The sequence below is a fragment of the Catharus ustulatus genome, chromosome 14 (assembly GCF_009819885.2).
Source record: "Catharus ustulatus isolate bCatUst1 chromosome 14, bCatUst1.pri.v2, whole genome shotgun sequence".
Lineage (NCBI taxonomy): Eukaryota > Metazoa > Chordata > Aves > Passeriformes > Turdidae > Catharus > Catharus ustulatus.
In genome coordinates, this window is record NC_046234.1 from 20,121,054 (window position 1) to 20,146,520 (window position 25,467).

Genomic DNA, 25,467 nt, shown 5'->3' on the forward strand with positions numbered 1-25,467 from the left:
TTTCTTGTGCTGTGCTGTTTACAGGGGTGCAGGGGAAGGGCAGGACAGAGAGCTTGGCTTTCTGCTCCTCCTGATGGGGCAGGAAGGGCTCTGGATCCGATTGCAGTATCACTTACCACACCAGCCTGCTCAGGAGCGGGGTTTCCTCTTTGCATACCCTGGAGCAGAACCTGGTGTGAGCTGCAGTGGGAGCTGAGCTGTGTGCTGGGTGCAGGCTGGCAGTGAGCCCCTGCAGAGGGGTGTCTGATCCTGCACCCCAAAGGGTTTGCTGTCAACCAGCTCTTCTACAAGGGGACAGAGCATGGGCTTCTTTGTACCTGCACAGCTGAGTCACCATAGAGACTTTCATTACAAAGAAAAGGAAGTTTAATTTATTCTTATATAAAAGACTATTTAACCCTGAGGGGCACGTTGGGCCCCTGATACCTGTGTGGGTGCCCATGTCCCATCCCCATCCCGTGGTTCTGCCCAACCTGCTGGGCTCCCAGTGCTTCCTGCTGCTCCAGCAGCGTCACAGAACGTGTCTCTGATTTCCCAGTTAGGGGCTACAGGCCCACTTACTCCATGAGGACCAGGACAGGCAGGCAGCAGTCTTTGAACCTGGAAATCTCATGGAGACCTTGCTGTCTCATGGAGTCTTGCCTGGCTTCAGTGCATGCACAAATGCTTATCCCTGGCTCTGCTTTGGAACAGGCTGCAGGCAATACAGACAGATCCCTGCCTGCTGGGGTGCCAGCCTTGCTGCCACTTAAAAGTTTTCCTTGTTGAAGTAGAATTTGACCTTCCTGGGGTCCAGGCTGGAGTGTTGGTGACAGGACTTCTTCAGGGTCTTTGCCAGGGCCTCTGGCCCACAGAGGAACACACCGACCACCGACCTGCAAACAGCGCGGGGGTGTCAATGCCAGGCGGGCAACTCAGGGAAAAGTGATTTAAAAGCTTTTAGTGCTCCCTGCAGGGGATAGCACACCTCTCCCAAAGCCAGCCCAGTGCTGAGTGCCAGGGTAGAGGGTGTGCCTCCAACTCCAACATCCTGAATTCCCCCTCAGCTCTCACCTGGGGTGGGCTGCAGCCACCACTGCAAACTCCGTGTTCCACCTGGGCCGCCCGAAGAATGTTTTGTGCCTGAGGCCTGTCACTGTGTCCGTAGCGGTGTCAAAGTGCAGTGCCACGTTGTTGGCCTGGGCAGGCAGGGATGGTGAGAACCCCAGGCACCACCCATGAACCCCCCTCCAGTCCCTCACCACAGGAGAGCATCCACTGTTGATCCCACCAAACACTGTGCCTGGACTTGGTGCCTTAAAGCCATGTCATGCTTGCCCTGCCCAGCTTGGCCACCCTGTGTCCCCCTCTTGCAGCCGTGGCAGCCTGTGCTTGACTCACAATGCTGTTGTTCCAGCCAGTGAGGAAGAGACGGTAGGTGAGGAAATTTGCCTTGCGCGACTCAGCCATCTTCTGCTCCAGTGAGGCAAGCAGGTCGTTGAACCAGGCAAAGGCTCCTGTGTCCCTGCAGATCCAGTAGAAATAGATCTGGGATGCAGAGGGAGAGGGATTGTTCAAGGTGGAGCAGAGCCAGAGGGAGAAACCCACAGCTGGTCCCACAGGATGCTCCGTACCTTCTTGGTCTTGAGGGTCTGGTCAGCCTGCTGGAACTTGTACCAGATGGATTTGAGGATGGAGGCGAAGGGGGTGACGCCAATGCCCGCTCCAACCAGCATGGCCACCTCGTACTGGAACACATCCTCACTGGCCGTGCCAAAGGGACCATCCACCTCGATCCTGGCCAGAGCAGGGCCTGGGTGAGAGGTATGGCCTCCCCAGACCCCTGGCATGACCACTGGGCTCTCCCCAGCCTACCTGGGTGTTTGTGATTGGAAGGTGTCAATGAGCCGCTCTGTCCAGTCACCAGCTGCCCGGATGTGGATGGAGAAGAAATCCTCCTCGGGTGCAGAGGTGAGGGTGAAGGGGTGCCACTCCAGCGGGGAGATGGCAGGGCAGTTGACAAAGATGTACTGCCCCACCTCCATGCAGAAACCCTTCTTCTCCATCTGCAGCTCCAGCACGCGGGCAGGGTGCATCACCACCTGGGGGCACAGGCAGGGCTGTGGCCCCTGCTCGCCTCCCCATGGCCACCACGGCGAGCAGCTGTGACTCCAAGGGTAGAGCTGGCATAGGAACAGCTCCTGCACCACCCACCTTTTTGACAACCACCTTCTGCTGCGCACGCCAGACCCGCAGGATCCGCTCAAACACATAGAGGATGATGGGGGCAAGCACCCACTTCCAGGACTGTGAAGATGGAGGAGAGCAGAGGATTGGGAAGGGCCAGGGCTGGAGCATCTCAAGGGCAAGGGAAGAGCTGCTCCCCCACCGCTGCCATCCCAGCACTGCCTACCTCGGCAGGGATGCTCCCGAACTCGGGGTCTTTGCAGCAGCTGTGGGTGCAGTTCTGGTCCCTCTTTGTGAGGTACTCGGCACAGTGGTAGGGGTGCACCTCTGCCATGCTCTGCTCTGTCTGCCCACGCACCAGCCCGCTGCAGGGAGGTGAGGGATGAGCCCAGGGGCCAGCTTCTGCTCCCAGCCAGGCCTGAGCCGCCCTGTGTGAGGCCAGCTGGGCCAGCAGCTCCCAGCCCCTCTGGAGTGCACCCCAGCAGAGGTCTGTGTGCACTGCCCCTTGCTGTCCTGCCCTGGGGAGTGTGGGGAGCCTTACGCGATGCCGTGGATGACGAGGCCAGCGAAGTAGACGAGGAACAGGTGGTGTGTGTACCAGAAGAGCTCAAAGTAGTTCCTGCGGATGAACTCGGTGGAGGAGGTGACCATGAGGATGAGTGCCAGCGTGATGATCACCCCCGTCAGCCCCGGGATGGTGGTGAAAGCCACGTACTCGACGGTCTGCGGGGGCAGCAGGGGGGTTAGGGGAGCAGGGGACGGGTCCTGCTGGGCTGCTGGATGCCAAGGCCACGCTCACCGTCTGGTTGGAGTGGATGGGGTTCAGCCACTGGCTGCCCTGCAGGTGCATCTTGGAGAGCACAGCGGGGAGGCCGCCGTCGGTGGCTTGTTGGCTCTGGTTGTAGCGCTCCAGGTTGAAGAGGTGGGCGATGGTGTGCACGGCTGGACAGGGGACAGGCAGTCACCCAGCAGGCACAGGGGACAGGCAGTCACCCACCAGGCACAGGGGACAGGCAGTCACCCAGCAGGCAGCTCCCAGTCCCCACCACTCCCCGTCCCAGTGCAGGGTACCTGTCAGCAGGGCCAGCGCGTAGGCCACCAGCTTGTGGAAGGTGAGGTTGTGGTCCAGCTGCTTCCGCAGCGTCCGCCTGCAGCACTGCAGGGAGAGGCAGCGGGGTCAGGATGGGGACAGGGATGGGCACTGCCACACTGGCTGTGCCACCACAGGACACTCACCGAGCAGGTCCCACGCAGGAAGGAGAGCAGGTTGCGGCACACAGGCAGCAGGATCAGCATGCTGTTGAAGTTGAGGCACTTGGCTGATGCTCGAGCCCATGCCAGGGCAGACTGGGGAGAAGAGAGAGGTGAGCTCCACTGCCCTGCTGTGCTGTGCCAGGACTGGGTCAGGATGGGGCAATCAGTGCTGAGCTGGGACTGAGTGATGCTGGGCTGGGAACTGGGATGGAGAGATGCTGGGCTGGGAACTGGGATGGAGAGATGCTGGACTGGGAACTGGGACTGAGTGATGCTGGGCTGGGAACTGGGACTGAGTGATGCTGGGCTGGGAACTGGGATGGAGAGATGCTGGGCTGGGAACTGGGATGGAGAGATGCTGGGCTGGGAACTGGGATGGAGAGATGCTGGGCTGGGAACTGGGACTGAGAGATGCTGGGCTGGGAACTGGGATGGAGAGATGCTGGGCTGGGAACTGGGACTGAGTGATGCTGGGCTGGGAACTGGGATGGAGAGATGCTGGGCTGGGAACTGGGATGGAGAGATGCTGGGCTGGGAACTGGGACTGAGAGATGCTGGGCTGGCATGGGGACTGGGATGGAGAGATGCTGGGCTGGGAACTGGGATGGAGAGATGCTGGGCTGGGAACTGGGATGGAGAGATGCTGGGCTGGGAACTGGGATGGAGAGATGCTGGGCTGGGAACTGGGATGGAGAGATGCTGGGCTGGGAACTGGGACTGAGAGATGCTGGCATGGGGACTGGGATGGAGAGATGCTGGGCTGCCATGGGGACTGGGAGGTGATGCAGGGAGAGGACTGGGAGGGGGAGATGCTAGATGGGCTGGGATGCTGTTGAGACTGGAGAGGGATCAAGACAGGGACTGGCATCGTGCAATGCCAGGCTGCAGAGTGGGGCAGAACGATGGTGGGCTGGAAGAGGACAGGATGTGAAAGGGGCATGGGATGTTTCAGCCCCACCCCACTGCAGCAGGGCCCCGAGGGGCTCTGCCTGGGCAGGCAGGGTGCTGTGGGGAGCACCTTACCCCAAGGATGGCCCTGGTGTAGAAATACCGCTCGTCCCGGTCAAAGAACAGAAAGTAGTAGGTGAAGAGGAAGATGTTGATGCCCAGCCAGGCTGCCTGTGGGGGAAAGTCACAGCCTCATGGGGGACCCTGTCCCAGGAGCCTCAGGGCCAGGTGCAGCCAGAGCGTGTCAGGACAGCGCTTCCCTGTTTCGTTATGAGCTGCCCTGTCACGCACAGGGCTGGGACACGGGGCCAAAGGTGGGGACAGGTGTGGAAGCCTTGCTGAATTGCTATCTTGTCACACACTGCCCTGTGCATCACCCAGGCACCAGGAAGGAGGAACGGCCGAGTAACGGGAAGAAAGCAGACTCAGAGGGTGGTCAGGGCTGTGTGGGAAAGGTTCTGGGAGAAGGAAGTTTCACAGGGAGCTGGCTCACCTGGCCCCACTGTGCTGCTGTCCCCTGCTAACCCCACTGCTCCCCACAGTGCCGCCTCTCACAGCCACCGAATTTTTGCACAGGTCCCAAAAAAACCACCCTGCTGAGTATTTGGGTTTTGGCTGTTGACTTTTTCTTTTTTAAGCAACTTAAAGGATTAAAATAGCCTAACTGTCTGTAAACCCCCGTGTTGCCATACATTCACAGCTCCTCACACAGCACTGAGCAGCAGATGGGTGCGGGCCAGGCAAGCTCTGCTGCACCAGAGATGCTGCAGATGGTCCCTGTGGTGCCAGCTCCTCACCCTGCCACGAGCTCCCACAGCATCCTCCTCCTCTCACAAGGGGAGAAGAGGCACGTGGGAGGCTCCCAAAGCGACTGGGCAAAGCAGCAGCATTTTTAAGTTTTCCCCTGAGCTGTATTTGCCCCAAAACTTCAGTTTTGCAGAGCCCACCCCTCCCCTGGCCGCCCGGCTTGGCGGAGCAGAGGGGATGCTCATCTCTCCCCAGGGCTGCTCATCAGCCCCACCGCCCCCAGGAGCCCCCCGAGCCCCCACCCCGCGCTGTCCCAGCCAGCCCCAGCCCCAGACTCACGAGCACGGCGGCTGAGAACCAGTGGTTGACCAGCCAGTTGCCCATGGTGCGATGTCCCCGCTCTGCCGCCCGCCCGCGCCCGCCCGGCGTTTTATGGAGGCAGCGGGAGGTGCGACAGGCACGGCGACACGGGACTTTCCCCTGAGAAAACTTCAAGGAAATGCTGGCGGTTTCAAAGGCCACCTTCCAGGAAGGCAGGGCTGATCCAGCCGAAACGAGCCCCCTGTGCTGGCCGGGATGGACCCCCGAGAGATCCCCATCCCCACAGGGTGTCTGGCTGCTGCTCTTGGGGTCTCTTTGGTCTGGGACAAAAACGGGCTTTTTTGGTAAGGCAGGCATTTCCTGGGAAGAAGTTGTGGAGGATCTGAGGTCCTGTGCGTGGCTCAACAGCTCTGTTTTCCCCGGCCTCCCTCACCAGCCTCCGCTGCTCGTTTTGCAGGGGAAAAGGAAGGAGGAGAAACATCCTGGGGTCACAGCACTGTGCCAGTGCCAGGATTCATCCATTACAGGGTGATTCAGGACTGAGCACCAGCGGTGCTGCACCTCCATGGGCCCCCAGGGCTGATGAGCATCCTCAGCATCAAAACTGAGCTGACCCCAAAAAATGAGTGCTGGGGTAGGGGGTGTCCCACTCCTGGTTTGGGGCCAGGATGCCTGGGTCCCACCAGCACCCACTGCCACTGCTGTGCCAGCCTTCCCCTCCTGCCTGCCCTCCACTGCAGGGCTCTGGGGTGCCCAGTGCTCCAGCAGGGAGCAGCAGCCTGCTCCGGGCCCCTGAGCCTGGAGGAACAGGTCGGACAGGCTTGCTCCCTGCTGGCATGCTGCTCTCTCCTGGCCTGCAGCCATGGCCATGCTGACGGAAGCACAGGACGGGGCCAGCCCCCATCCCACCATGCTCCTGAATCTCAGCAGCTCCAAGGAGGGGCTCCCCCCATCCCCACCTCCCACTGGCACAGCCCCATTTCGGAGCCTGCAAAGGCAGCAGGTGTGTGCAGCCGTGCCAGCCCCGGTGGGACAGTCCCCACCCTCCCCATGAGTCACTGCCAGCACCCACACATGCAGCCACAGCAAAGTTTCTTTACTGCTTCGAACAGTCCCGGTGGCACCCACGGCCCGAGGTGACCCCAGCAGCAGGGGGGTGTTGGGGCACCCCAGGGGCTGGGCACCATGTGGCAGCCAGCTTGCAGGGGACCAGGTTTGGGCACCCCACAAGTTGTAGGATTGTAGAACCGTAGAATACTTTGGGTTGGAAGGGACCTCTAAAGGCCATCTAGTTCAACTCCAGAGATGGGCAGGGACATCTTCAGCTAGGCCAGGTTGCTCAGAGCCCATCCTTGAATGTTTTCAGGGACAGGACATCCCCCATCTCTCTGGGCAACATGTGCCAGTCCCCCACCACTCTCATTGTAAAAAACTTCTTTATGTCCAATCCAAATCCACCCTCCTTCATGTTCACATGAGTGTTCCTGAGTGGGCAAGCACACTCCTGTCCCCCTGTCACCGTGGGGATGCTCTGGGAGCTGCTGCCACTGCAGGAGCAGGCAGCACTTGGGTTGTGCCACACGCATCCTCTGCCTGCTGGCCTGTGCCACAAGCACCCTCTGGCTGGCACTGCCCGTCCCCGTGCCCGTAGCTGGCTGGAGGAGCTGGGTGCTCAGACAATGCTGTGCCTCACGCCGGGCTCCACGGGCGCCTCCAGGCACAGAGGGGTCCCTGCCGGGCGCCGGCGGCAGCACACGCAGTGCAGGAAGTCAGCCACGTTGTGCCTGAAGAGCTGGCGGAAGGGGTGCAGGTACTGGAAGAAGAGGAGCATGAAGTAGATGCCCAGGCAGTAGCCGAGGAGCAGCTGCACCACCAGCAGTGCGGTGCAGACGTTCTCATAGACATCAGTCTTGAAGAAGTACCAGAGGATGACCAGGGCCGTGTTCTCGGCCAGCCGGGCCACGTAGTACACGGCCACGCGGCCCCAGTTCTGAGACTTGTCAATAAGGTCCCTGTCAGCCAGCTTGAGCTGCACGGCCGACCAGCAGAACATGTTGATGCTGGAGTAGAGCAGGGTGAAGGCGCAGAGCACCACCACCGTGCCCAGGCGGCTGAAGTTCTTCTCGATGTTGTCGGGCAGGCGGCCGCCGCTGCGCCAGAACTGCACCCAGGGCAAGAAGAAGACCACCAGGAGGTTGGCCAGGGCGATGGGGATGATCCAGTGCTTGAAGACGGTGCTGAAGAGCACGAGCACGGCGATGCGGGTGGAGATCTCCAGGCTGCGCCACAGTACGATGCACAGGAAGGCCAGCGGCCGCAGCTGCACCTTGTAGTCGTCGTACTTGACCTGGATGGCCAGGATGTTGCAGACCAGCGCTCCGTAGGTCACTGACACCAGGCAGATGGCCATGAGGACGGCTGCAAGGGACAGAGCAGGGCGGTCAGGCAGTGCTGGAGACCAGGCTGTGTCCGGCCTCTCCTCTGCCTGGGGTGCAAAGTGTGGGGGGACAAGGCCAGGTGGGAAATGTGGGGTGGCAATCCTGGGTGAGAAGGACAGGGTGCCAAACACCTGGGCTCACAGCAGAAGGCTCAGCGTGAGCATTGCTGGAACAGCTCATGGTGAGGTGGCTGTGGGGGAAGTTGCTGGCAGTGGGATGCTCAGAACCCAGAATTTCTCCCTACACCAATAAAACACAAGCTCCAAACTGGAGCCATTTCTGTGGTTGGACCATGCCCCAACGCCCCTGACCTGTGCAAGAAATGCTTCTGAAGGGTGAGCAGGGTAACCTGTGCTGTGAGGGCCCCTCTGCCTTCATCCCAGCCCAAACCCACACCCCTGCAGCCCCAGAGGCATCTCAAGAGCCAGCCCCATCCAAGGGCTGCAAAGCCAAGGTCATTTGTAGGGAATGCTGGCAGCTGCTCACATTCAGCACAGCCAGGAATGCCATGGAGAGGAACAGAAGAGTGCAGCTGGTCCCATCCATGGTGGCTGCCAGCTGCAGGGCTGAGCTGACACTCCAGCTGTGAGGGAATCACCCAAAACTCATCATTTGGTATTTACTCCTGCATCTACTGCTAGAGGAGCACTGGTACTCATTATTCCTGTGCGTCTGCAACTCCCCAAAACGCCTTTGCAGAGGGCTGTGGCAAATTAGGGGGTTTCTGTGGGACATCTCCTGTGCTTCCCTTTCCATGCACGTGCTGTGGGCACAGATGACAAGCTCTGGGCTCCCAGCACTGCTGGGCAGTGAGGGCAGCTCCTTCTCCCAGCACTGTAATGGTGCAGGAGCACGCCAGCGTGCCCAGATTGGTACCACGCCAAAATGGGAGCTAAAAGTTTGCTCTGGCATATCCACCCCCAAGCACATAAACATCCTGGGAGCAGGCAAGGGAGCCTCGGAGTGGGAGTGCTGGGCTGGGAGCTCTAGCTGCTGGAAAATGCCCAGAAATAGACACAGTGGAGGGACTTGGGGGAAGCCAGAGCCTGTAGCTAGATGGGAAAAAAAAGAATGGAGACTGGAGCAGGCTAGGACAGGGATCTGACCTCCTATGGGACATGGCACTGGGTGGATGGCTTGGGAGCAGAGCCTGGCACCTCAGTCATGCCTGCTCTTCCCCACTTTGCATCACTGCAAGCAGGAAAGCAGAGAGCTGACAGGTACCCAACTTCTGTGGGTTGTGCTTCACATCTAGGGAAGTCCAATGGAAGCTGTGCCCCCTGGAATGACTTTTTGGATTGTCTCGATGTCACACGAGCACAGGCAGCAAAGGAGCTGCCAGCTTGATGGGGCTCCCATGTGCCTTACCTCGGGCAACAGGGACGTACTTCTCCAGGACGCTGATGTAAAGCTGCAGGGTGAGCTGCGGGGTGGAGCCCAGGAAGGCCTGGATGACTGCCATGCGCTTGAAGGCGTTGCGGTGCGTGGTGAGCCGGCGCTCCGAGTGCCCCACCTCCTGCTCCATCTCCACCTCGTAGCCCTTCCGCAGCCGCCGCTTGCGGGTGATGGTGACATAGGGCTCCTCCTCCCTCCCTGACCAGCAGTACACCACCAGGGCCTCCACACACCTGTGGGGACACGGGAGGTGTCACGCCCCCAGCCCTGGTGTCCCCCACTGCCAGCACCTCCAGCCTGGTGCTGGCCAGACCCTGCTCCTGCTGAGTGCAGCCCAGCTGCTCTGGGCAGCTGTCCTGCAGTGCTGACTGGTCACACTAGGCCTTGGGGATGCCCATGGCTGATCCTCTGCTCCAGCCTTCAGGGTGAATCATAGCAGGGGGCAACAGCAGCTCCAGCGAGGGGTGAAACTGCTGCTGGAAGAGGTGCAGCACCCAGGGGACAAAGCCGTGACTCTGCTGGGAGCTGCAGCTGCAGGAAGATGCTAATCACCCTTGGGCTCTGTTCTCCCAACGGCCAAAAGCCTCTTCCTCTAGGCAGAGTCAAACGAAACTCTGAAGTATCAAACGAAACTCTGAAATACCAGAGTTGAATATCAGTTTTCTTTGATCTCTCATCTTGAGGAGAAGGCTTCCACACTTCCTCCCTGATGAGGTCAGCAGGAAGGATAGCACAGGGTGAAACTCTGTGTGGCATGGGCAGATAAGGCAGTGCTTCCTTATCTGCAGCCCCTTCTCTGCAGGCTCTCAGTGTGGGACTTTCTGCCATGCCTGCAGGGACAGGGGGACCCCAGCCCCTTCACACAGTGTGGGCTGGCTGTGCGTGGCCAGAGGGGGTCAGCTTGGCTCCTGCCTGGGGACCAGATGGCCCTGGGACCAACAGGACATCAGTGTTCATGAGTGCTTATCAGGACAGCACGAATTGCTGTGTATCAAACCCAAAAGGAGTGAGGTTTAGGATAAATTCTCTCGACAGATCAAGCCATACTCATGGCTCGTTGCAAACTCCATCAGGAAAATCATTTCATCCCAAAGGCTCAGCTTGAAGGGTAATCCCAATCATTCTCAGCAGGCTGGGCTCCATCTCCAGCCCGAGCAGCCTTCCCCAGGCAGCCCCAGCTGGCTCTTACAAGCAGCTGGGCAGCACTGTACCCATCTCAGCCAGCCTCAGTCGGTGTGGTGAGAGTCGTGACACTCCTGAGGGCCAGCACAGGCTGGCAGCACTGAGCCCAGGTGGCTCTGGAGATCAGACATGGTGACAGGGACACATCTGGTGCACTGCTTGTTTCCGGTGCCAGAGGAGGTGCGGAGCAGCCACAGCAGTTTTGGAGCTCTGTCAGCCCCACAGCCTGGCTGCTGGCCTGGCTTGGGAAGGAGCCCCACGGAGATGGTGGCTTTGCCACACTTCCTGCAGTGTGCTCTCATGGAGCAGGCTGCCCAGGGCGATGACAGCCGGGGAGGCACCACAGCATTCCCAAGGGATGAGGGATCAGCTTGTGCAACATCCATCCACCCCCTCTCTGCCCTCTTCTCAGCTCAGCCCAGCGGCCCCACAGTCCCCATGCCACCCCTGCTCCTGCACCTTGCCCTTCTCCTCTGTGTCCCATAACTCCACTGAGTCCCACTAACACCAACCCACTGAGACCCCAATAACTCCACTACGTGCCCAAGAGCGTTGTCCAAATGTTTGTTGAAGTTGTGATTGTGACAATTGTTTGTGATCAGCCAGGTACTGTCACCACTTCCCTAGAGAGTGTTTCAGAGCTCCACCACCCTGTCTCTGCGTGTAAAACCTTTTCCTGATATCTAATCTAACCCTCCCCTGACTCAGCTCGGTACCATGTGAGTGTTCAGCCTCGAGCACCCACCGGGGATTCCCGTCTGTGCTCCCAGCGCGGTGATGACAAAAACAAGAGGCTGAGTGAATCGTTGGCTGCCTCCGGAGCTTGGGCAGAGCTTTACCAGCAGCTGGGACACAGCGGGGCCAGCAGAGCCGCGTCCTGCCCGGAGCGGGCTCCAGCAGCACCCGGGGCACCAGCGGCGAGCAGTGCCGGGGAGGAGGCACCGGAGGCGGCAGGAGCAGCCTCGGGCACGCCGGGCACTGACAGACGGGGCTGGGTGCCCGAACTGCTCGGAACCGCTCCCTGCTCTCAGACGGTGCCCGGGGGTGTCCGGGGGTGCCCGGAGGTGCTCGGAGGTGCCCGGGGGGTGCTGGGGGTGCCCAGGGTGATAGGAGTGCCGGGGGTGCCCATGGATGCCGGGGGTGCTGGGGGTGCCGGGGGTGCCGGGGGTGCCCGGGGTGCCCAGGGGTGATAGGGGTCCCGCGGGTCCCGGGGGTGCCGGGGTGCCCATGGATGCCGGGTGTCCCCGGGGTGATAAGTGTCCCCGGTGTGCCGGGGTGCCCAGGTCCCCGCCGCGCTCACCTGATGACGGGCCCGAGCTGCAGCAGGTGCATGAGCAGGACGAGCGGGCGGTCGCGGCTGAGGTCGCGGTGCACGAAGATGAGGGTGAGCTGCACCAGGACGGAGGGGCAGAGCACGAAGAACACGGTGAGCGCCAGCCAGAAGCGGTCGTCGGAGTGGCCGTAGGAGAGGCAGAGCACGGCGGCCGCCGCCCCCTCCCCGCAGAACAACGCCGTCGAGAAGACGATGCCGAGCGGCAGCTTCGGCCGTGCCGGGGCGGCGAGGGGCGGGCAGCCCCCGCTCGGCCCGTCCATGGCGGCCCCGGCCCGGCCCGGCCCGGCCCGGGCGCTCAGCCCCGCCGCGGCGCCATCCCGGGCTGCAGCGGAGACAGGAGCCGCGCTCGGGGCGGGACGGGGCGGGGCGGGGCTGTCCCGCCGCACCGAGCCCCGACGGGAGCCCCGCACCGGCCCCGGCACCGCCCGGCACCGCCCCGAGCCTGCAGCGCGGCTCCAGCGGCCAGACACTCCCCGGTCCGTTTCTATCGGCTCAGCATCCCCCCGGTCCGTATCCATCGGCCAGACACTCCCCCCGGTCCGGATCCATCGTCCAGACATCCCCCCGGTCCGTATCCATCATCCAGACATCCCCCCGGTCCGTACCCATCATCCAGACATCCCCCCGGTCCGTATCCATCCACCCGGCATCCCCTCGGTCCGTATCCATCAGCCCGGCATCCCCCCCGGTTCGTTTCTATCGTCCCAGCATCCCCCCGGTCCGGATCCATCATCCAGACACCCCCCGGTCCGTATCCATCATCCAGACACTCCCCCGGTCTGTATCCATCAGCTCGGCATCCTCCCCGGTCCGGATCCTCCCCAGGCTCCCGGTACCCCAGCCTGCCCCGGCACCGCCCTCCCGCTCCGGGATGCCCCTCGCCACTGTGCCCACTCCCACCAGGAGTGGAGGTCCCTGCCCCAGGACAGCCCCACCTGCACCTCTGTCCCAACATCCCAGGATGGACCAGGATCTTCTATGGAGAGCTCCCCATCCCTGCAGGGAGCCCAGCATGGCCAGGGCACACAGCCCACCCTGGGACTCCCAGTACAGTGCTGACCATCCCCCTGTGTGTGCCCTTGGGGCTTTGGAGCCCTCCCCAAATCTGTGCCAAATCAATTCCTGGCAGTTACCAACACCCCAAGATGCAGCAACACATGGAGGGTCCCTCCAGGGGAGAATTGTTAGGTAGCCCCAGGGGCACTGGGGTCCCACTGTGGGGCAGGAAGGATGCCAGCGTGGGTGCCAGCCCTGCCTGAATCAGACAGCTGCCAGAGAGCTGCCTGCACCCAGCAGCACCTCAGACACAGGGCCTGACCCAGCTCCAGAGCCACACGGGGCAGCGTGTGGGAGGGAGGGTGTTGGCAAGGCACGGAGCATTTCGGTATCCTGCAAGACAAGCCCTGTCAGGGACACCCCTTCAGGTCCTGTGAGTGCCTGGTGTGTGTAGCAAGGTCTGGGAGCTGTGTCACACAGGAGGAGTGTCTCCTGTGTCCTGGATGTTCCTGACTGTGTTTCCCATCACCTTCAAGATAACAGGATACAGAGCCAAACCTCGCAGCGCTCAGCCCCACATCTCTCCCGTCTGTGCCACCCCTATCACCCATCCAGGGCTGGGAACACGAGGCTGCCTGGCCATGGGGTCCCTGCTCTGCCCAGCACACACAGCCCCAGCCCAGCCCTGCCCAGCTCTGCCCAGGAGTGGTGGTGTGGGATGAGCACACGCTGAGCATCCCCTGCCTGCCAGGTCACTCAGATGGGACAAGCCAAAGAGTGTTTGGCATTGGTCAGCTTTCCTCAGTTTAGGCTGACCAGGAATTTTTAGGTAACTTTTAAAAGGCTCTCAGTGCTCAACCCTGGGCAGCCAGGCCAGCTCACAAGGAGTTGCCCCTACTGTAACAGGAACACTGTTCTCTCACCTGCCCCATGCAAGCCAAAATCACAAAACCTCTCAAACCACACACACAAGAGTTTTCCATTTCACCAAGCTGGAAGCAATACCAGGGCCATCAGGTTTATCAGCAGGAGAGCTGAGAATAAAACTGCCTGAGACTCTGGAGGCCTCATCTCCCCCAGCAACAGCTCCCACACAGAAGAAACCCTGTCCCTGCAGCTGCTCAGAGCTTTTCCTTCCAAGCTGAACAGCTGCTTTGGGAAACCACAAACCCCATGAGCTCATGGGGACTGGCCTGACTGGCAGGGATGGGAGATCTATGTGTGACCACTCAGCTCTGGTATGATAGTTACATATTTTCAAGCTGTTTTTGGAAAATAGCCTCTCCAAAAAAAACTCTGGCAGGGCAGAGGGTGAAGGCAGCAGCGTCCAGGCTGGCTGGTGACAGCAGCCAGGCGGGGTGGGAGCTGTGCACGGGAGCAGCCGTGCCTGGCTGGGTGCTCAGCCAGCGACAGCACATCCTGTGGCACTGCCAGCACCCACGAGCAGCAGGAGCAGCGTGCCGTTTGTGCCATTTATGCAACTTCCACTTACCCAGATTCAAAGCATTGGCCAGGAGTCTGGCAGGTCACCAAACCCTCGGCTGAGCCATGCCTGGGCTTCTACTCATCATATTTTTAATTTCAGCTTCCCCTGCTTCGTGATGAAATACTTAAGAGGAATTGTTTAAGCAAGCAAGAATTCCATCCCGTGTCCGTAAGCCCCAGCAGCCGTCAAGAGGAATGGAGGGACAAAGCCTCCCAGTGTTTTCCACACCAGTTATTATCCCATTTTCTGTCCCAAGCACGGAGAGGCAGCGAGCTGTTCACGCTGTGAGTCACCTCTGCAGCCTCACCCCACCTGTCCACAGCTCCGTGCTGTAAACAGCAGACAGATCGTAAAAGTGATGTGGGTCACAGATAGCATCAGCCAGAGCTCCTGTGCCACTTCCCTGCCACTCCCTGTCCCTCCCACTCCCTGCCCACACTTCTGTCTGAGCCCAGCACAGCTGGGGCTGCAGACACCCTGGGACACCCCTGCCACAGAGAAACTGCCTGAGCCAGAGCTGCCACAGGCCAGCAGGGACAGGCAGGCACTGGCAGGTCCCACCCAGGGGTCCCCATTTACAGGGGCTGCATTCTGGACCTGCAGAGCTGGTGGCTGCTGACTGCCCCTCGCTCTGGAACCCCCCAGAAGCAGAACAGCCCCATGGGCTGGGGGATGCAATCACAGAATCACGGATCTCCTGAGCTGGAAGGGACCCACGAGGATCACTGGGGATGCCCAAGGCACCAGCCTGAGTCTCACTACCACTGCAGATGCCAATTTTCCTTTCTCCATAAGTACCTGCCCTGCCTTGGACAGCATCCCAGCTTCATTAATTTCTTAATCCCAGCCTCTATTTTATTTTTTTTTAAATCCCTGTGTTCACACCCCACCCTCTGCACACAGGGCAGTGGCTGCCCACTGTGTGAACCACAGGCTTTGCTGTGCAGCTCTCCCAGCCCCTCGGATGTGCCAGGGCACTCGTGTGTGGGAGCCTGGCTGTATGTGGGGTGGGAGCCTGGCTCCTCACCGGCTCTCAGTCCCAAAATAACCCTGTCTGCTTTACACATGCCTGCCTGGCGGCCCGGCTCCTGTAAAAGGAGAAGGGAAAATTGTTTGGAAAAGGCAGGGAGCTCCGAGGCAGACTCTTAAAGAGCCCAGGTGGGGAGAGCTGCCAGCACGCTCCCCCAGCTCTCCTCTCTAGGACCCAGAGCAGGCACAGCTCCCAGGGTGCTCGTTGGAACATGCCAGGAGCACTCTGCTGCCTTCCCAAATATAGCCCTGCACACAGAGGTGGAGGCAGCTGCTGGGTGTGGGGATGGCCAAGCTCCCTGAGCTCAGACCTGAAACTTCCTGAGGAGCACAGTCTGTGCTGGGGATTGAACATCCAGGGAGTGACAGTGGGAACTGTGGATCAGCAGAACCTGTGTGCTGGGTGAAGTGGAGATCACAAAGTGTCCCCCAGTTTGATGGGTATGTGAGAAGGGGACACACTTTTGTCCCCTCAGTGCAGCCTCGCTGCCCAACCAGCAGGGCTGGGAGGTCCCCAGGAATCTGTGAGCTGGGAATTTTTTACTTAGTTTGGAAATAGCTTTGCAAATGACTGGTTTCCACAGCCTAAACTGTTTGGATTTTGCATTGCTTTCACAGTAACTCAGCTGTAATTTTTCCTGCCCCAGCAGTCTGTGGAATAGTTTCTGCTTGGGGAAATATTTATTCCATTTGCTTCACCATGTGACTGCTTTTACCACTCCAGTTCCTCATCCAGCTTCACTCTGACCCTGCTGGGAGAGAATCTGCTATCTGTGCTGAGGACCTCATCTCTCCAAATCTCAGTGGAGGTTGTGCTGAGCCCACTGGGATCTGGGCACAGGGCTCAGTGCTCCAGAGCCAGGATTCCTGCAGGCAAAGCACAGGCCATGTCACGCTCCAATTCTTCAACAGGAAAGCAGAGTTACCTTTGGGTGCAGTTTACAGCTCTTTGAGATAATTATACATTTTGAAGTCGTGCCTCCTTGGCTGCAGTCCCAGCACAGGCAGTGGGTGATGCTGTAACACTAAACCAGGCAGGAAGGGTTAAAATTACCTTTAATTAACCGATTCCCCTGGTCCCTCCTGCTGTAAGAGTATCCAGCCCTGGCAGAGTGCTAACCCAGCCAGGCTGTGCCTGCGTGTGCCCTGGGCATCCTGGCAGGCAGGAGGAATAGTTGATACTGTCCTCTGCAGGAACGCAGCAGGAGCACCACAATGTTCTCCAAAAACACCACTGCAGGAGCCTGGGCAGGGCTTGTAGCCATGGCAGGGCCTTCCCAGAGCTGTGTGCATGGGGCAGGGAACGAGGAGGCAGCTTGTCCTGCAGCAGGGAGCAGTGAGCACAGCGCTCACATCCCAGCCTCTCCCAGAAATTTGTGTGTGCTTTGGCTGGAAGCACCCTGCCAGGAACTGGGTGAAAAGCAAACAGCTCCTGCATGCTTCCTGCCTGCTCCTGCATCCAGCACAGGGTGATGGCACTGCTGTGGGGGAGCAAAGAACCCTCTGGATAAACCATCTCCCTTACCCGAAGGAGCTCGGGGAATGGTTGCCCACGATGGCTGCAAACCATCCGCTCTCCCCAGTGCCGTGCCAGCAAACCTCCCCAATGCCCCAGTTCCTCAGCAGCAGGTCTCGGTGTCACAGGCTGTAAATATCCCGTGTTCCCAGCCTGACAGGGGCGTTTGCTGTAATTAGCTCTTGGGATTTGGGAGCGCTGTGATCCGGGGTTATCGTTATCCACCAGCGCCGTGCTGGGATTTAAAGGGACAACACGGCTGTCATGCACCTCGGTGTGCTGCCATATGACACGTTCAACAGGGACATGAGTCTCTCCTCAAAGCCTGAGTGCGTCCTTGCCACCACACATCCCTTTTTGGGCAGAGTGGATGCGGTTCCAAGCAAACAGAACAGCTTGTTAATATTGCTGCCAGGACTTTTTGGCCTTTGCCACCACCTTGGCTTTGGAGCCACCTCAGCTCAAGGCTCTCAGGGCTGCAGGCAGCCCCTATTGCTCTGCCCAGTGCTCCCCTACAAACCATCATTCCCCACATCCAGCTCCCCAGCCGTCCCCCCAGCTGTGCTGCTGTTCCCGGTGTGCCCGTGGGGTTCCCGGGGTGTCCGTGGGGTTCCCGGTGTGTCCATGGGGTTCCCGCTGTGCCCGTGGGGTTCCCGGTGTGCCCGTGGGGTTCCCGGGGTGTCCGTGGGGTTCCCGGAGTGTCTGTGGGGTTCCCGGGGTGCCCGTGGGGTTCCCGGGGTGCCCGTGGGGTTCCCGGAGTGTCTGTGGGGTTCCCTCTGTGTCCGTGGGGTTCCCGGGGTGCCCGTGGGGTTCCCGGGGTGTCCGTGGGGTTCCCGGTGTGCCCATGGGGTTCCCGCTGTGCCCGTGGGGTTCCCGGGGTGTCCGTGGGGTTCCCGGGGTGTCCGTGGGGTTCCCGGGATGTCCGTGGGGTTCCCGGTGTGTCCGTGGGGTTCCCGGGGTGTCTGTGGGGTTCCCGGAGTGTCCGTGGGGTTCCCGGTGTGTCTGTGGGGTTCCCGCTGTGCCCGTGGGGTTCCCGGAGTGCCCGTGGGGTTCCCGGAGTGCCCGTGGGGTTCCTGGTGTGCCCGTGGGGTTCCCGGTGTGCCCATGGGGTTCCCGGGGTGCCCATGGGGTTCCCGGGGTGCCCGCTGCCGCCTGGCCACGTACTCACGGGGTCTAGAGGAGCCAGGGCAGGGCAGCCTGCCAGCCCGGTGCCATCTGCGCTGCTCCGTGCTCCCCGTGCTTTCTCCTCATCCCTCTCCTCGGCGCTCCAGCGGGCAGAAATAGCCCCAAAGCACGTGCTGCCTTCCCGGAGCGATGACAGGGGCCAGGCTCTGCCCTCCCGGGCAGCTCTAGAGGGTCCGGCCCGGCCCCGTGCTGGGGCACGCTCTGGTGATAGCTCTGGTGAGGAACATCTTCATTTATCTGCCAAGATAATAAATTCTGCCTTGGAGTTTCTCACCTGGCAACAGTCACCAAGGAAACGAGGATGGCTGCTGCGGGTCCCGCTGGCAGCGCCTGGGGAGCTCCTGTGCCCGGCAGAGGTGTCCGGCTGTGCTCCGGCCACCGTGGGCACAGGGCCAGCTGCCCACTCAGAGCCTGAGCACAGGCCCAGCAGGCACACATCCATGTGGGCTTGGCCCTCGTGCCACCTCTCTGGAGCCGAGAGTGGGTTTCACCAGATTTGGGGTGGGTTTTGAGGTTTTCCTGCTGGTGATCCAGGTGTGTGTGCATTGGGAGGTGTGACCTGGAGCTGCCTCAGGCTCCTGGGGGGTTTCCCTGTCAGCTCCAGTCTGACCAGGGATTTTGGACACTTGTTTTAAAAGCAGTGGCACCCCAAGTGTTCAGTGATCTCTGGAAATCCACGGGTGCCAGAGGGAGATGAGATGCAGCTGCCGCCAAGGAAGCTGAGCCACTGCCTCCAGGGCTGCCTGACACATGGCACTTCCCTATTTATAGCACCTGTGGTCATGTTACAGCACATTCCTGTCCCTGCTGGGCTGTCCCTGACAGCGCCACCCCAAACACAGAGGTAAGAGTTGACACTTGGAGCAAATAATTTCATCCCTCATACAGCTAACTGTGCAAAAAGCATCCCAGCCCCGTGCTGTGTGTGAGGCTGCCACTGCTGGCAGGCTGCTGGCACAGGACACAGCAGGAAAGGCTGCCAGGATGGGCACAGAGAGGTGCTGCCACTGTCCTGCCACCTGCAGCACAGGGGTGACCAGACACCCCAAATGTGGCTGTGATATCAGAACTGAAACTTCATCAACCATTAACCACGCATGGCTGCCTGCCATGGCATGGAACTGGGGCACCTCCCTTGGCCAGACAGGTGCAGAACTTCCCAGCAGTGTGTGGGGCTGGAGGGGAGGGCTTGGGGCTGGAGGGAAGGACATGGGCTGGAGGGAAGGACATGGGGCTGGAGGGAAGGACATGGGCTGGAGGGGAGGGCTTGGGGCTGGAGGGGAGGGCTTGGGGCTAGAATGAAGGGAATGGGGCTGGAGGGGAGGACATGGGGCTGGAGGGAAGGGCTTGGGGCTGGAGGGGAGGGCTTGGGGCTGGAGGGAAGGGCATGGGGCTGGAGGGAAGGGCATGGGGCTGGAAGGAAGGGTTTGGGGCTGGAGGGAAGGGCTTGGGGCTGGAGGGGAGGGCTTGGGGCTGGAGGGGAGGGCTTGGGGCTGGAGGGGAGGGCTTGGGGCTGGAGGGAAGGGCTTGGGGCTGTGCCCATCCTGGGCTTGCCCCCCAGGCCCAGGGCAGTATCTCAGCATCTTTGGCTCGTGGTTGGTGCTCACCAGGTCCAGGCAGTGTTGCTGGTGCTGGTGGGTTTAGCAGGGGCTAATGAGAGCCACAGGCTCCCTGTTTGCTCCTGGGCACAGCTTTTGAAGGATCTCATGCCTTTGTCCCTCCTGACTCCACTTCCCCCAGCCAGAGCTCCTGCAGCTCAGACATCCCTGTGTGACTTCTCCTCCACACACATCAGTGGCAGCAAGCCAGGGAGGGCAGCTCTGGCTGGGAAAAGAAGCAGGAAACCTGAGAAGCAAGATAAGAACTTCAGAGCTGAAGATCAAGGAGCTGGGGCTTTTTTTCTCCACTCTCTGCCCTGTGGTCTGAGGGTCTCCACCACTTCCCTGCTCCCAGCCAGGCTCCTGCTGGGGCTGGTTGCTGTTTCTACCCCAGGGAGCACAGGACCTGCTGCCACTCGGGTGGTGCCTTGCTGGGGCACCAAATACAAGCAGTGAGCAGTGATGTCCCCCAGGCTGGCTCAGAGGGGACCCTGGGTGAGCAGCAGAGCTGTGCACACTGTGAAAGGGATGCAGAGAGACATCTCCTCAGGGATCAGGCAGAGATTTGTTCCTTAGGGGAGCCCCCAGCTCAGCCCCCAGGCTGTCAGGCAGTGTCCCCACCACAAACCACTGACACCAGTGATGGGGACACGAGGCTGCAGTGGGGTGGAAGAGTCAGTGCTGTGCCACCCAGCGTGGCAGGCAGTCCCACACCAGCCATGTCCCAGCAGCCACTGGCCCGGGCCGACCCACCAGGATTAAGGAGCCTGCAGGAGTAAGTAATTTAAATCCAGATTAGATGTAAGCAGCTGCTACGCAAAGGGCATGTGAGCAGAGGCTGTGCAGTGGGCATGAGCAGGTGAGAGGCAGGCTGGCACCCCTGATGTGAGGGGCTGTGAGAGCAGGGTCTGGCCAGCAGGTCTGTGCCCATGGGGTGTTGCCCAGCAGGACGGATCTTTTCTCCAGACTTGGCTTGTGGGCACCAGAGCAGAGCAGCAGCACGGTGCTGTGGGACAGGGCACCCTGGGGTGAGATGTTCCCTGCCCTGAAGAGAGAGCCCAGGCAGGAGGATGAAGCACAGGGACACGCTGGGCTGCTCACTCCATAGGCGCTGGAGAGAGGCCACCCCTCTGCTCGGGGCTGCTCACCATGTTCCACCTCTTCTCCCACTGCTGGTCGTGGCTGCAGGCCATACAGGAGCCCGTCAGGTAGGTCCCTGTGCCCACCCCCAGGGCTCCCAGGGGTGACAGCATTTACCTGGGTGTCTATGGGTGGTGAGGGCACCCCTGTGGTGACAGGGGAAGGCAGGTGCCCACTGCAGGGACTGTCCCCAAACTGCTGAGCAAGGCACACATGTGTCCTGGCTGCCCCTGCAGCAGGCTGGGCAGGGATGCAATGCAGGAGTGGTTCCACCGGGATTGCAGCTCTGCAGAGTCAGCAGCTCCCCAGGGAAGCTGGGGAGGATGCACTGGAACACCTGCCTTGTTTGCATGTAGGGTAATTCCCTGGGACAGCACTGCAAGGAGGTTTATGGTGCTCTGCCTCCAGAGAGGACACCTGGACACCTCACCTGCTGCAGGGCTGGACGTGGAGCTGTGCCACCTCCCCTGCCATGCAGCCTGCTCTATATATTTAAGGAAGAAAATGATATTGCAAATAACTGTAGTGGCTTGTCAGTGGCAGAGAAAATGTCTGTGTGGCTCTGGTGCATTGTGTTGCTGGAGAGTGGACAGGACTGTGTAGCAACAGGAAAAACACCTGAATCCAGGCAGAAGCTTGTAAAATCATGCTTGCTCCCTTTCCCTACCTGTGTATGCTCAAAACTTACTGCAAGGAAGGTGTAATCATTGACTCTATACAAGGAAGAATCGTGCTGGCCTGTGCATATAATTGCGTAATCCCATTTGATTTGAAAATAAATCTTTGCCACAGGAAACACACTGGGGGCTCTGCGGTGTGTCCCATGGTGTTGGGGTGGTCAGGCACTTGTGTCTGTCCTCAGTGCTCCAGGGAGTGTCCCTGCACTTGTCCCCAGCTGAGACAGAGCCTGTGTCACCCTCCTGCCTCTCTCCTGGCTGAAATGCAGCTGCCCTTTGCCTGGGGCCCGCGGTGGTCACTGCTCCCCAGGGAGCACAGCCTTTTTCTGGGATGCTCACCCGCTGTTGTTGCTCCCCAGGAAGGTGACCATCCTTGTCATGGGGCTGGACAATGCAGGGAAAACCTCGGTCATCATGGACATGGAGAGAGGTGAGGAGCAGCACAACCCAGAGCCAGCCTCCCATGGAGGCAGCAGCTTCACGGTGCTTTGAAACCAAAGGTCCAAGGAGCTCCAGCCGCTGTTTGGGGAAGGGTGCAGGGCCCCGGCCGTGTCCCAGGCAGCCCTGGCAGCAGGACTGGGGATGTGGCTGGGGCAGGAGGGGCACAGCGCTCAGGGATGCTCCTGTGCCAGCTCTCTGCCCTCTCTGCACACGCAGCGCTGGCCGGGGAGGTGCTGCCCGAGGCTCAGCCCGGCCGGACCCGCCTGCGGGTGGAGAGGTTCGAGGTGACGCTGCTGGACGTGCCCGGGGGGCAGCGCTCCCGCGGCGCCTGGCGCAGCCACTGCAGCGAGGCGCACGGGCTGCTCTTCGTCCTGGACTCCGGTGACCTGGCACGGATGGACGAGGCCCGCAAGGTCCTGAGCCGCGTCCTGAGCCACCCTGATGTCTCCGGGAAGCCCCTCTTGCTGTAAGATCGGGATGCAGCCCGTGAGGCTGGGGGTGAGGGGTGGAGCGGGTTTTTGGGTTTTTGGGATGCTGCGGGGATGTGGTGCCCGGGGAGCTGTCGGGGAGTGCGGGGAACGCTCCCAGCAGCGTTCGGGAGATGGGAGCATCCGCGGAGAGGAGGCGAGGAGGGGACAGCAGTGCCAGGTGTGGCCTGGGGCAGTGCTTCACCTAATCCCAGCCAAAGAAAGTGCGCAGCTCCCCGGCGGGCACAGCGAGGCATCGGGGGCCGCGGGTGAGTGACCCTGGCAGTGACCGCCGCTCTCCCCTGGCCCAGGCTGGCCAACAAGCAGGACTCGGCAGCCGCTCTGCTGCCCTGCGAGCTGATCGAGCGGCTGTGCCTGGAGCGCCTGGTGAACGAGAACCGCTCTCCGTGCCGCATCGTGAGTGCGGGGCTGGCCCCGGCCCCCGCCCCTCGCCCCGACGGCCGCGGCGCTGCCCGCGCTGATCCCCGCTCGCCCGCAGGAGCCCTGTGTCGCCAAGCGGGTCCCCCCCGCCGGCCCGGCCCGTGCCACCCTGCAGGGGCTGCGCTGGCTCCTCCGCTCCGCCGCCGCCGGCCCGGCCCCGCCGCTCCCGGCCCCGAGCGCCCCCCGGGCCCGCCCGGCCCGCAGGTGTGTGCGGGGCTCCGTGTGCGTGTCCCCGTCCCCACGCTGTCCCCGCAGCGCTGTCCTCACCCCTGCTCTGCTCTGTCCCACAGGGAGCGGCAGCCCCCCGGGGAAAGCGCTCGGAAGGGCGGCGAGCGGCGGGGCGAGCAGAGGGGCGAGCAGAGGGGCGAGCAGAGGGACGAGCAGAGGGGCGAGCAGCGGGGAGAGCAGCGGGGAGAGCAGCGGGCACTGCGCCCCGTCTGCCGCCTCCTGCCCCTGGTGAGTGAGACCCCGGCATGGGACAGGCTGGAAGGGGAGCTCTGCCGCCCTCCGCTCATCCCCCTGTCCCTGCCCAGGAGGAGAGCGCTAAGGGCGCCCGCAGGAGGAAGAGGAAGGTGAAGGTGAAGAAGAAGGGCTCGGGACAGACAAGCCCAGCCGGAGAGCCGGAGGGACCGGGAGCAGGGGGTGACAGCCGTGCAGGGGCTGCCGCGGGGCTACTGCTCCCCAACAGGGTCGGGCAGGAGGAGCCCCTGGGCACCCCCCAGCCAGGTGAGAGGGGACTGTGGGGGCTGCCGGCTCTGATGGACCCCCAGAGCCACCCTGCAGGGAGGGTGACAGGCATGGCAACGTGACAAAATGTTGGGCCACTGGTGCCTGCCACCTCCATGAGCTTTGCTTGCAGCCCAGCTGAGTGCAGAGGCAGAGTCACAGAATCCAGAGGGAAGGAGCAGACATCTGAGCATCCCCACAGGGGGTGATGCACGGACCAATGCAGGACTGCAAACCTGCCACCAGCGATCCTCTCAGCTGGTTTGGTGACAAATGCACCCTTGCTCAGGTGTGTCGTGCCTGATATTTTGTATTTCTCCATTCAGCACAGGGTATGAAAAGGAAAAAAAAGAAGAAAATCAAGAATAAAATCAAGTCGCGGGAACCTTCTGTGGAGCAGCAGCGTGAGGAGGTTTCAAGCACCTTTGGTAATTCTCAGGACAGATTTTGCTGAAAGCGTCAGGGGTCCAACCTGCTGGCAGCGGGCTGTGAGCAGGGCAGGGACGCTTGGCCATGGGGTGCTTGGTGTGGGGACACGGGCACAGCAAGAGCAGGGCGAGGTGGGGGCGGTTGTGGAGGCAGGGGGATGCAGGGAGGCCACATGAGTGCCCGGGGAGCCTGGGCTGTCCTTCAGCCCTCACACAGCACAGGTTGCCAGGTGGGCTATGGGCTGGTGCCAGCTCAGCGCCTGACTGCTTCCCTCGCTCCCAGATTTGTACCGCCGGGCCATGCTGGCGCTGAAGATGAGGCAGGAGCAGAGGAAGCAGCCATCCATCGCTCCCTGAGCAGGGAGGCACAGAGTGCTGAGTGCTCCTGGAGGAGCTGCAGTGGCAGCGGGACCCACACTCGTGCAGAGCTCCTGGGGTGCCTGGCCAGGGCTGGGAAATGGTCCTGGGGCATTAACTGTGTCTCTGCACCGCTTAAAAACCAGGCACCCACAGGGGCGAGCCAAAAGTCCCTTTGTAAGATGCTGCAAATCTGTCTGCACAGGGAACAGCCGGCCCCGTGCCGCCCCCTGTTAGAATTCCGTGGAAGATTCTTTCTAAACCCGGCTTGGTATGCGGAGAGAGGGAGATCCCAGCAAACATCCCAGGGGGAAGGTGTCCCTTGAGGTGACCTGTGCCCTGGGAAGCTGTCCCTTGAGGTGACCTGTGCCCTGGGAAGGCTGTCCCTTGAGGTGACCTGTGCCCTGGGAAGGTGTCCCTTGAGGTGACCTGTGTCCTGGGAAAGGCTGTCCCTTGAGGTGACCTGTGCCCTGGGAAGGTGTCCCTTGAGGTGACCTGTGCCCTGGAGAAGCTGTCCCTTGAGGTGACCTGTGCCCTGGGAAGGTGTCCCTTGAGGTGACCTGTGCCCTGGAGAAGCTGTCCCTTGAGGTGACCTGTAAGATGGGAAGGTGTCCCTTGAGGTGACCTGTGCCCTGGGAAGGTGTCCCTTGAGGTGACCTGTGCCCTGGGAAGCTGTCCCTTGAGGTGACCTGTGCCCTCGGAAGGCTGTCTCTTGAGGTGACCTGTGCCCTGGGGAAGCTCTTGAGGTGACCTGTGCCCTGGGAAGGTGTCCCTTGAGGTGACCTGTGCCCTGGGAAGGTGTCCCTTGAGGTGACCTGTGCCCTGGGAAGGTGTCCCCTGAGGTGACCTGTGTCCTGGGAAGCTGTCCCTTGAGGTGACCTGTGCCCTGGGAAGGTGTCCCTTGAGGTGACCTGTGTCCTGGGAAAGGCTGTCCCTTGAGGTGACCTGTGTCCTGGGAAGGTGTCCCTTGAGGTGACCTGTGTCCTGGGAAGGTGTCCCTTGAGGTGACCTGTGCCCTGGGGAAGGTGTCCCTTGAGGTGACCTGTGCCATGGGGAAGGCTGTCTCTTGAGGTGACCTGTGTCCTGGGAAGGCTGTCCCTTGAGGTGACCTGTGCCCTGGGGAAGGTGTCCCTTGAGGTGATCTGTGCCCTGGGAAGGTGTCCCTTGAGGTGACCTGTGCCCTGGGAAGGTGTCCT

The 25,467-nt window shown here is 61.1% G+C and overlaps 3 protein-coding genes across 3 annotated transcripts; 1 reads left to right on the forward strand and 2 right to left on the reverse strand.

Annotated features, from left to right (window-relative positions):
• Positions 1-348: 348 nt before the first annotated feature.
• On the reverse strand, positions 349-5,953 carry NOX1 (NADPH oxidase 1). Its single transcript, XM_033072483.1, has 13 exons — positions 5,455-5,953; positions 4,444-4,539; positions 3,403-3,513; positions 3,238-3,322; positions 2,966-3,108; positions 2,708-2,889; positions 2,393-2,531; positions 2,194-2,286; positions 1,855-2,081; positions 1,614-1,776; positions 1,381-1,527; positions 1,054-1,178; positions 349-875 (listed from the first exon to the last, which is right to left on the reverse strand). The coding sequence occupies exons 1-13, from the start codon at positions 5,791-5,793 to the stop codon at positions 749-751; spliced, it is 1,977 nt and encodes a 658-aa protein (XP_032928374.1). The 5' UTR covers positions 5,794-5,953; the 3' UTR covers positions 349-748.
• A 558-nt stretch (positions 5,954-6,511) lies between these two features.
• On the reverse strand, positions 6,512-12,059 carry XKRX (XK related X-linked). The gene is made up of 3 exons (XM_033072484.2): positions 11,752-12,059; positions 9,243-9,502; positions 6,512-7,854 (listed from the first exon to the last, which is right to left on the reverse strand). Exons 1-3 carry the CDS (start codon positions 12,042-12,044, stop codon positions 7,109-7,111), a joined length of 1,299 nt encoding a protein of 432 aa, XP_032928375.1. The 5' UTR covers positions 12,045-12,059; the 3' UTR covers positions 6,512-7,108.
• An 8,452-nt stretch (positions 12,060-20,511) lies between these two features.
• Positions 20,512-23,336, forward strand: ARL13A (ADP ribosylation factor like GTPase 13A). The gene is made up of 5 exons (XM_033072611.1): positions 20,512-20,802; positions 21,771-21,841; positions 22,069-22,318; positions 22,631-22,736; positions 23,016-23,336. Exons 1-5 carry the CDS (start codon positions 20,744-20,746, stop codon positions 23,334-23,336), a joined length of 807 nt encoding a protein of 268 aa, XP_032928502.1. The 5' UTR covers positions 20,512-20,743.
• Positions 23,337-25,467: the final 2,131 nt, after the last annotated feature.